General features: G+C 37.0%; 2 protein-coding genes across 3 annotated transcripts in view; one reads left to right on the top strand and one right to left on the bottom strand.

Annotated features, from left to right (window-relative positions):
• msl1b (MSL complex subunit 1b) overlaps nt 1-6588 on the bottom strand; it is a 6941-nt gene extending 353 nt beyond the window's left edge. Inside the window, exons 1-9 of one of the 2 annotated variants that reach the window (XM_062442750.1) lie at nt 6553-6588; nt 4991-5678; nt 4681-4880; nt 3179-3546; nt 3009-3073; nt 1616-1683; nt 1271-1395; nt 1105-1177; nt 1-44 (exon numbers count right to left, since the gene is read on the bottom strand). The exon at nt 1-44 is cut by the window's left edge and continues 353 nt beyond it. In XM_062442750.1, the coding sequence (XP_062298734.1) occupies nt 1-44; nt 1105-1177; nt 1271-1395; nt 1616-1683; nt 3009-3073; nt 3179-3546; nt 4681-4880; nt 4991-5623 (1576 nt within the window). In that variant the 5' untranslated portion in view covers nt 5624-5678; nt 6553-6588. The remainder of the gene's footprint in view (nt 45-1104; nt 1178-1270; nt 1396-1615; nt 1684-3008; nt 3074-3178; nt 3547-4680; nt 4881-4990; nt 5679-6552) is intronic. The other variant, XM_062442751.1, reaches the window with a different exon arrangement.
• Nucleotides 6589-8022: 1434 nt separating this feature from the next.
• On the top strand, nt 8023-9951 carry gip (gastric inhibitory polypeptide). The gene is made up of 3 exons (XM_062442277.1): nt 8023-8108; nt 9659-9796; nt 9876-9951. The coding sequence occupies exons 1-3, from the start codon at nt 8023-8025 to the stop codon at nt 9949-9951; spliced, it is 300 nt and encodes a 99-aa protein (XP_062298261.1).
• Nucleotides 9952-10798: the final 847 nt, after the last annotated feature.

The following is a 10798-nucleotide window of genomic DNA, read 5'->3' as shown; positions in this document are numbered from 1 at the left end:
TGCGACAGCGGCTCCGGTCGTCCAGCCAAGGCAGTTCGAAGTTCCTGAAGAAGGAGAAGAAGAAGAGGAGGAAGAAGAAGGAGAAGGAGAAGGAAGAAGAAGGAGGAGAAGAAAGAGGAGGAGGAGGAGGAGGAGGAGGAGGAGGAGGAGGAGGAGGAGGAGGAGGAGGAGAAGGAGAAGGAGAAGAAGAAGAAGAAGAAGAAGAAGAAGAAGAAGAAGAAGAAGAAAGAAGAAGAAAGAAGAAGAAGAAGAAGAAGAAGAAGAAGAAGAAGAAGAAGAAGAAGAAGAAGAAGAAGAAGAGATGGTTTAATATGCTTGGAAATTATCGAAATTAAAATGACCAAGTATAAAGATACAGACTTAATGCTCCTGCCTTCAAATACAGCTGTAGAAAGAAAGACAGGTGACACATTAGAGGTAAATTAATGAATGAAGATGCTTCCATGCACCAGATCCTAGTTTAAACAGCTGTTGGAGATTTTACAGCAACTACAGCTGGGTATCTGTACTCAAAACATTTCAGGTATCGACCGAAATAAATGGATACCAAGTATTATCGAAACATCTCCCATCAAATGACACCTGTTATCGATCCTTTTTGCACCCAGAGCTAGAAAATGTGACTATTTGTATATGGGTCAGTGATAAATAAATAAGGGATGGCAAGATGAGCGATTCAAAAATATGTTTAAAAATAGTTTTAAAAGCAGCATCAGGTTTGTTAAAATGTACATTTAGTATTTTTGTTGGTTTAATATCATTTGAAATGATATTTGCACCATTTTTTAACCAAAAGTAAGACTGAATGCTCCTGAAAATGTCAAATGGTGTAACCACAAAAGAATGATAAATATTACATATTGTATCACCTACAGTGTATTTAAGTGGATTTATACTAATAATTACTTAATTTAAATAATGTTCATAAATGTTTCCTGATCTCCATGGTTACCAGATGAAATGTAATATTTAGAACAATTGTATTCCATTACCTTTATTTAATATAAAAGTTATAATGTAAGATCATGCCAAACTAGTTGATATGGTGTTTTATTGTTTTTACAGCCCGAGTTTATCACACTGTAAGCAGCAGCTCTGACTTACTGTTGTGACATTTTGGGCAACGGCCGTCCGAACGCGACCACGGGCAGGAAGGGAGTGATCACGATAGTTTCAACTGGAATAAAAGAATCAAATGAGGGTTAAAAACACCAAAAACATCACATTCATTGTAATTCTAATGATTGGACGTTGAGTAAAGCAGGCGTACCATCTTCAGTGTCGGGATAGAAGGAGGAAACTTCCGGCTCCGTCTCCTGGATGACTTTCTTTCTGTTCATTCGTTGCTGCAAACGCTGAAACATGCGCTGCTCCCTGATTCGCTGGATGTCCCATCTGGAAAACACACAAGAGTATTAGTTTAAAAATTCAAATATTGAGAAGAGGAACATTTTAGGTTGCATCTTTAAGCTCTTTAAAACAGATATTTGTCATGTTTCATCATTTTCTGGCATGTTAGAGACTAAATAACTAATCAATTAACCAGATAAATATCTATTAAATATTTATATATCAATTTAAAAAACCAAAACAGCTGAATGTCAGAGTCTGTTACCTTTTTCTTCTCTTCTCATCCAACTCGAGCTTCATGTGACGCTTCAAAAACACGTTGTCGTCCAGCGACTTGGTGGAGAAACAACACATTTAATTAATTAATTAATTAATTATAGTGTTACAAGCTTTTAGTTTGAATGAGGCCTTTAATGATAACTACGATATATTGTCCCAGAAATAATGGCGATAAATGATATTATTGTAATTTTATTTGCCATTTTTATGCCATAATTGTAGTTAACATGATACGATTGGTTCAAATACATTACTTACTTATTTAAGGAGGAGCCAGGGAGAATTTAGGGTTTCTAAAAAATTACTAAATAAATTTTTATATGTCAGTGTTAGTGTGACGTGATTTTATGAGTTAAATAGTTCATAGAGCAGCAGTGAATCTCAGGAGAGATTCAGCAGCCGGACGTTTCTCCTGAGATTGTCACTATAATGAGAATAGATGGTCCACCTTAAGGGTCAGTCCACCTTAAGTGAGCCGAGCCAGGCTAGGCTAGGCTAGGCTAACACAGTGTGGCTAACTTCAGAGCTAACTCCTTCACTTTAAATCAGCAGGACGTCGACTCGATGCTTCTATTCAATAAATTGATTTCACTGCTACGCTCAGAGCAGTTTCTCTCTCCGTCTGTCTCATTTTCTGTCTCTCTTGCTCTTTCTCTCGCTCCCCCCCTCTCTCATTCTTTCTCTCCATCTCTCGCTCTTTTTTCCCTCTCTCATTCTTTCTCTGGCTTTTTTCCCCCTCTCTCATTCTCTCTCCTGCGTTCTCTCTCCCCTCTCTCTCGTTTTCTCACTGTCTCTTCCTCTCTTTTTTTCTTTCTTTGTCTCTCATGTTCCCTCTCTTTTTTCACCTACTCTCTCTCATTCTCTCTTGCTTTTTCTCTTTCTCTTTCTCTCTCATCTCTTTCGCTTTCTCTATTTTTTCTTTCTCTCTCTTGCATTCCCTCTCTCTTTTTTCCCCTCTATCTTTCTCTCGCCTGCGTTCTCTCCCCGTGTCTCTCGCTTTTTCTCATTCTCTCTCCGTCTCTTGCTTTTATTTTTTCTCTCTTTCTGTTTCTAATGTTCTCTGTCATTCTCTTGCTTTTTCTCCATCTCACTCTCATTTTCTCTCTCGCATTCCCACACTTTCTTTCTCTCGCTCTCTGTTTTCCCCCTCCTCCTTTTTACCAGCCTGTCTTTCTCTCTCTTTCTATCCATCACTCCCATCACATATAAACACAATGGACAACATCAAGATCAACAAAACTTATCAAGCTCACGTCCACTTATTGTACGATAAGTCGATAACTAATCAGTAATTACTGTGACAGGCGTAGCTCAAATGTAAATTAACTTTTTAAACTATAAACAGATAAAATAGAAATAACATTTAAAACATGTCTCACCTCCGGAGGGCTGCAGGACGAGTCTTCATCCAGCGGCTCGATGTAGTTTTCTCTCCATGATGGAACTAGAAGAAGTGGTGCGGATAAAGACGGAGAGGTTAATGATAGATAGTGCTTTCACAACATTTGAAGGATATAGTGATTAAAGATGGTATATAGGTTAGGCTTACAAACAATCAGCATATCATGTACTACATGAGGAGTCCACTCACTGGCCACCTCCTCCTCCTTTTTAGGGGAAGTCTCACGCAGAGGGGACAGAGGAGGTTGGTTCCAGCAACAGAGGTACATCTCTGTGGTAGACATGAAGGGCAGATCTTCCATCTGACAGCTCAGCTCCGGCTCCTCTTTGCACGGGAGCAAAAGGTCTCTTTCGGACCCCGACCTCAGAGGCACCAGAGTCTTCTCGGGGGTTTCCTTACTGCGCAGCTCTCTCTGGTGAGTGGGAGAGCCGGGCTGAGTTTCTGACTTCATGGGGCTCAGCTTGGAGCTTTTGCCTCGCGACTTCTGGACTTTTGCATCTCCGAAGCAAGATTTCCTGCGTGTGTGTGAAAAGAAAAGAATTACCTGTCAAATATTGTCATAATAAAGGTTTTGAGCCTTTCTTAAATCATAATATGAAAACATTTTATCCTTCAAATTATTACTCTGTAGGTTAAATATTTATTAAATGCTGTTAAAAATGTAAACAAACTGCACATTGCCTGTCATACAACACCACCTGTAGTCATTATAATATGTGCAGTAAGAGTATTAAAAGTAGTAGAAGTGAGAGTAGTAATTAAACTATTTGAATCATGAGTCATTTTTGGGGTTTTGACTGTAGGTCGAGACAAAACTAAACATTTTATGTTGCATCTTAAGCTCTTTATAGTCATTTTTCATTATTTCCTGTCTAATAACTAATCAATTAATCAATAAAATAATAAGTCATAGCTTTAAAGTGTGTATATAAAAAGGTATAACAATAATAAGAATCTCCTTTTTGGCTCAACAGTGAATATTTTCTATTTTTTTAAGTCATTGATGATCGAAAACTGGATATTTTGGGTTACATCTTAATCTATTTAAAACATTTATAGTCCTTTTTCGTTACTTTCTGGCTAATAACTAATGAACTAACTAATTAAACTAACATTTAATCAAGAAAATAATGAGTCATAGCTCTAAAGTGTGTATTTAAAAAGGTATTACACGGACAAGAATCTTGAGTAATGACTTCCTCTTTTTTAAAATAAGTATATTACAGTTATATCTCTAGTCTCTATGTTTATTTATACTACTTCTATTATTTATATATTATATGTTATATTTGAGTTAGGAAATGTAATTCTTGTATATATTCAATCCTTTATAGACTCATATTTGTTTTATTTTACCTACCTCACTGTTTTTATATTTATGTCAACACTTTCATTTACCACTGGGGTTAATAAGTAGTGTATTATAGTTATGGTTCTATCTCTAGCCTCTATGTTTAATTATACTATTCTATTATTTATATATTGTTATATTTGAGTTAATGCATATATTTTAGCCTTTAATTATATGTGTTTGTTTTTTAACCTTCTTCACTGTCAATTTATGTCAAGTGGCTGCTTTAGGGATTAATAAAGTACTTTATCTTTATATATATGTGTCTACGATTTCATAATTTAACTTTCTTTTTTACCTCTTTTGACCTTTGCCTCCTCGACTGAAGTTGAGTTGAGTGGACGGGTTTCCCTGCGGACTCTCCTCCGCGTCCAGATCCCACAAGTCCTCTTTGTCCGGCGTCCACGGCTCCAGCGGCTGGAAAAGACGTTTGTCACGAGGCGGGTCCTTTTTCGTGAGCTGCAGGCGCCGCTCCATACGCTCGATACGTGCAAGCAACTACAAAAAAAAAAAGGGGGCAGATAGAGGAAGAAAAGAGCTAAATTAATACTCAATTTGTGATTTAAGATAAACACACTGATATTAAGGATATAAAAAGTTTAACATACTGTCTCTTTGTCTGCTTTGAGCTCTTCTATCTCCTTATCCTTAGACTGCAGCTGCTGTTGCTGCTGTTCAATCAGGTCAAGTTGCAGCAGGAGAATCTGTCGGAGGCAGTTCGCCTGCGTCTGGGGATTGGTGGGTGTCTTCCTAACGTTCCTCCATTTGCCCTCAGAGGAGAGTTCGATGGACGCCGTTCCCAGGACTCCGGGTACGACCCCCTTCGCGCTGTCGTCGGCGCCGCCATCTTTAGGGTTATTGTTCAAAGCCATCTGAGGGTTATCCATGTTGTCTACAGAGAGGGGTTTACCTTTCACCGGGGTTCCCTCACCCCCCATTGGTCTGACAGGGGACAATACCCCCACAGTTTTAGCGTCTCCTTTAACTACCTCAGTGACTGTGGCGGCGAGGGAGACCTTACTTGTCATGTAACTCTGGTCTAATTTGCCGTATTTGCTCGGGATCTGTGCCCCTTGTAAGTCTGTAATGTCTATGACGAAGTCGCAGGAGTCTCTCTTGAGGCTCACAGCGGGACCCGCAGAGGGGGCTGTAGTGTGTGTGTTGTCTGGGTCGACTGTGTCAGCAGCGGTCTGCTTGAGTATGAATCCTCGGTGTGGAAGCAGGGTCGCTCTCAGAGTCATGACAACGACTTTTCATCCTGCAGATATTCCCCATGTGAGCTCAGCAGCTTTTACCCTGCAACAATAAACACACATAAAGACATAAAGTGGTGTTATAAAGGTGTTAAAATGCAAACTCATCTTCATTCAAGGGTCACATACAGAACAATATGATCTGATGTGGGCCGGTCCATTAAAAAGATGGAAGGAAGGAAGACAAGGCAGGAAAAAAACAAACAAAGAAAGAAAGGACAGATGGAAGGAAGAGAAGACAGGAAGGAACAAAAGAAAGAAAGGAAAGATGGAAGGATGAAAGGGAGGAAGGAACGAAAGAAAGAAAGGACCAATGGAAGGAAGAAAGGGAGGAAGGAGAGATGGAAGGATGAAAGGTAGGAAGGACAGATGGAAGACAGGAAGGAAAGTGGGCCGGATTGGACTCCTCGGCGGGCCGGTTCTGGTCCGCAGGCCGCATATTTGACCCCCGCTTCACTAACTCCTCATAGTTGCATAAACCAGGTGGATAAAACCTGCAGAGAGTCTCTTCTTCTCCTCCTTTATAATAACAGCTCAGAGGCTAAGCTACATTAGCATCAGTAGAAACACATTAAACTAACCTTATTTAAAGTATTTAACATTATTGTGCGTGCGCGAGGATATGTTACAAAGCAAAGGCTGTGACACAGGGACTCGGGAGTGGCTGTGTGCAGGAGCAGGGAGGCTGGCAGCAGATCTTCTCCTCCATTTTGGGTTCTCGCGAAATCATGAAAAACAATAACAGCTAAGCTAGCACGCTAAAGCTAGCCGGCTAGTTTTAGGGGAAATAAAACCGATTTAAACGACGCAAACCAGTAAAGTAAAGGTTATAACGGCCACCCGGTAATATATAACACACCGGAGAAGGCTTATATTTTCTTAGCGATGTGTAAATATGTGTTTTTTATGTAGTTTACCTCGATTTTAAGCCGAGTCCACCTGCAGCATGTTCCCTCCTCAAGACTTGTTTTAAAGCGCCCTCTACTGCGCATGCGCGAGTTATTGGCTGGAGCATTTCTTTTATTTTGATCAGATAGAGACAGCAGAGGGAGACATAGACTGTGATAAAAAGGTATATATACAGTCAGAGGGAGACAGAGACTGTAATAAAGAATAAATAGGTATATATATATATATAGTCAGAGGGAGACATAGACTGTGATAAAGAGGAATATATATATACACACACACAGTCAGAGGGAGACAGAGACTGTAATAAAGAATAAAGAAGTATATATATATAGTCGATGTAGTTAAAATACTGCAGTAAAAGTACATAAGCATTATAGTTACACTATAGCACTATTGTTACCACCACTCCTTTACTATAATATCTCTATATAGAGAAAAATGCCCCCTAAACATATAAAACAACACACATAAATCCCTGATACCATTCTCTGAGACTAATATTAGATAACACTATGAAAGTAATTAACAAGCTCAAAAACTCAAGAGTTTAGTTGCGACACATGATGAGAAGCAACAAATATAAGAAGAAGTAAGTAAGACTGAATTAAATATTTAGAAATAGATATTTATTCCTCAAAAGAACAGATTGACTATTGATAAGTTAAACAGACTTTTAGTATTATGGTACAAATGGTGAATATGGACACTAAGCTGTAATATAAATGGGTGTAATTACTTTAAGAGGAAAATATAGACTATATTTTTCTTTTCCTATGCACACACATCCAGACTGAATAGAGCAGGTGTTGAGCTGAAAGTGAGCGAACAAACAATCAGCTCTTAATGTCCACTTCTGATTTATTGCACAATTTTTGCATGCATTTTTTTCTATAGGAAAATTCCCCTTCCTTATTATAACCTTCAATCAGATAATGAGCATTTTAATCTTCACGTATTATCAATTAGTTTTTCATGTGCTGCTAAAGTGCCACTTTTTCATTAGTTTAATGGTCTGTGAAAGTTTCCTGTGGGTTGTTAACTCCATATCAACTCTTTGGGGAAAAATAAATCTATTCAATCTCCACAGTTATTACAGTGCCGCTTATCAGTAGTCACCTGTGTATGTGGTTTTCTTTAATGCTTTAATGTAGTGGAACTAAAATGTTTTTCTTGCTCACTTCCTGCTATGACACATAATACCTCTGAGAAAACTGTATAAAAGCCACATTTTCTGAAGGCAACCAACCAGGGAAAGTAGCTTAACGCTTTTCTCATTGCCTGTCTTACAGATACCTTCCACTTTGAAAGGTAAGAAAAAAATATGCTTTATAAAATGAATTCTGCATCGCTCTGCACATTTAAGCTTCATTAATTGTCATTTCACTGCCGTGCTGGTTTAGCTGAGAACATTATTTTTTTTGATTTAATGTCATTTAATTTGAAACAAATGTCTGTGTTTTTGCCTCAAGGTCAAGATGAAGGTGTTGCTGTTTGAGCTGATGGTCATCTGCCTGCTTGCAGCTCTGCATGCACAAGCAAAGATTCAACCTGCAGACATGGGGTTAGTCTATTAAAGCCAATATATGCTTATTTTATACCCTTATAAATTAAAGAATTAACACAATTTAACCTTCAAATGATCACTTTGTAGGTTAAATCTTTAGTAATAATCATATTTATCATGCAAAAAAGAGAGAAAAGTGCAACACACACTGTCTTAATAACTGCTGGTGTATAATAAGATAAGACTTTATTGTATTAGACACATATATTAAATAATAATGCACACATAGACCAACAAAGTGCACACTGCCTGTCATGCAATTCACCTGTAGTCATCATTATATGTGCAGTAAGAGCATTAAAAGAGTAGTAAAAAAAAGGGAATTATTTTAAAAGTGTAAGCAGTTTATAACCATCATTAAATATGTATATATAAATAAGCATCATTTTAGAGGTGGAGTATATCATCCAATCAGAGGACCACTAATGAAACACACACACACAACTGCTGGATTGTATGTAATTATAAAAAGATTGCTATTTCTTTTAATAAATAAAAATGAAATTAAAAATCCCACAATTAAATGATAAGAAATCTAAATAAAAAGTGCAAATGTTCATCATATACTGCAGTAGAAGCACTTATGAAGATCAGCTGACTGGATCATTTATATTTAGCATTTATGCACAATATATATATACAGTATATAGACATGATGTAATGCTTATGATATGGATAAATTAAATATCAGCAGTATAAGCAAGTCTCTCTTGCATTCTTATGTGAAGTTTCTCAGGTTTTTATTGCATGCAAGTGTTCATTTTATGTTTGTTTGTTTTTTAGTAGAGAAAATAGACTTCTATATTATACTATATATCTCAATTAGTCATGAATAATCACAGCTAACCATCACACTGTTCTGTGATTAAAACTGTCACCACAATTCTTGCAGTGATGGTTGGTTTGATCCAATCTGAACTGGTTTTCATCTAGTTTAAATTATATTTATGATAATAATAATACTACTTATAATAATGATGATATAATAATATGTATAATTTTAGAGCACTTTTCAAAATAAATGTTACAATGTGCTTCACAAGGTCATAAAGGCAAGAAAGTAAAATAACATAACAGCGCTATATATTGAATTATAATACAATATTAGAGATACAAATATAGTAAACATTCTGTTAAAGATGTACTCTAAAGATTTAGTATTTCATAAAACACTTTTATAAAGTTGTGAGAATCATAAATGACAAATTAACTGATGCAGATATACTCATTTTTAATTCTTAAGCACTGTACAGCTCCACAAATGCTGGATTTATCTCAGTATAGCATCTTTTATTGGACGTCTTGCCTCTTAAATGCTCTCTTTATTCAAACTCAGCACCCTGGATTTGTATTTTAGGCTTCCTCTCACACAGAAGACATTATACAGCTGGTTAAGTATTGGTACTAATTGCAAATAAACTGAATTTCATGTGTAAAATTAGCGGACTGCACCTTTAATATAAGGTCATTTAGCTTCTTGCAGGAGTCTGTGTGGCTGATGGTTTGTCAATCTTACTAAACTAACTGTATTTCTCGTCTTTGTCAAGTCTCAGTGAAGAGGAGAAGCATTTGGGCAAAAGATACGCTGAGTCGACCATCGCCAGCGAGATGAGCAAAATCATGGATTCAATGGTGCAGAAAAACTTTGTCGACTTCCTGCTCAGCCAGAAACAGAAAAGAAGCAAGTAAGTTGTTGTATGTTTAAAGACAGAATGAATAACAGAGTTTTTAATGTGTGTCATTAATGCTGCTGTCACATTGCAGGCCTGTGTATGAGGAGCATCAGTTCAATGACCTGCTGAAGCTCAGTCTGCAGGAGAAGCAGAGGAGAAACATATAGGTGTGTTTTACCCTCATTACGGTGGTTAAATGTCAAACTTTGTACAAACTGTTTAACATCAGTGTTTCATATGTTTTGTTCTTATAGGCTCCGGTAGAGTGCAGCGGTGCTCTGGAATAATCCTCAGACAGCTTCTGGATGTGACATTTTCAAAGCTTGGATGTGTAGTGATATCCTGTCATAATGCAAATCTTCTGCTTGTATACAAATCTTTGCAATGCTAAATAAAATGATGTGAGAATAAAAGTGAAGTCAGTGTCATTGCATTTTATTCTGTTGATGCTATTTTATATAATATATATCAGTCAGAGGGAAAAAACACTACTTTTACTGTAATACTGCATACTACATCACTCATAATACTGCAGTACTTTTACTGTAATACTGCATACTACATCGCTCATAATACTGCAGTACTTTTACTGTAATACTGCATACTACATCACTCATAATACTGCAGTACTTTTACTGTAATACTGCATACTACATCGCTCATAATACTGCAGTACTTTTACTGTAATACTGCATACTACATCGCTCATAATACTGCAGTACTTTTACTGTAATACTGCATACTACATTACTCATAATACTGCAGTACTTTTACTGTAATACTGCATACTACATAACTCATAATACTGCAGTACTTTTACTGTAATACTGCATACTACATCACTCATAATACTGCAGTACTTTTACTGTAATACTGCATACTACATCACTCATAACACTGCAGTACTTTTACTGTAATACTGCATACTACATCGCTCATAATACTGCAGTACTTTTACTGTAATACTGCATACTACATCGCTCATAATACTGCAGTACTTTTACTGTAATACTG

The sequence above is a fragment of the Scomber scombrus genome, chromosome 21, assembly GCF_963691925.1.
Source record: "Scomber scombrus chromosome 21, fScoSco1.1, whole genome shotgun sequence".
Lineage (NCBI taxonomy): Eukaryota > Metazoa > Chordata > Actinopteri > Scombriformes > Scombridae > Scomber > Scomber scombrus.
The sequence above is the reverse complement of the archived record's forward strand: the minus strand, read 5'-3'. Positions and strand labels throughout refer to the sequence as shown.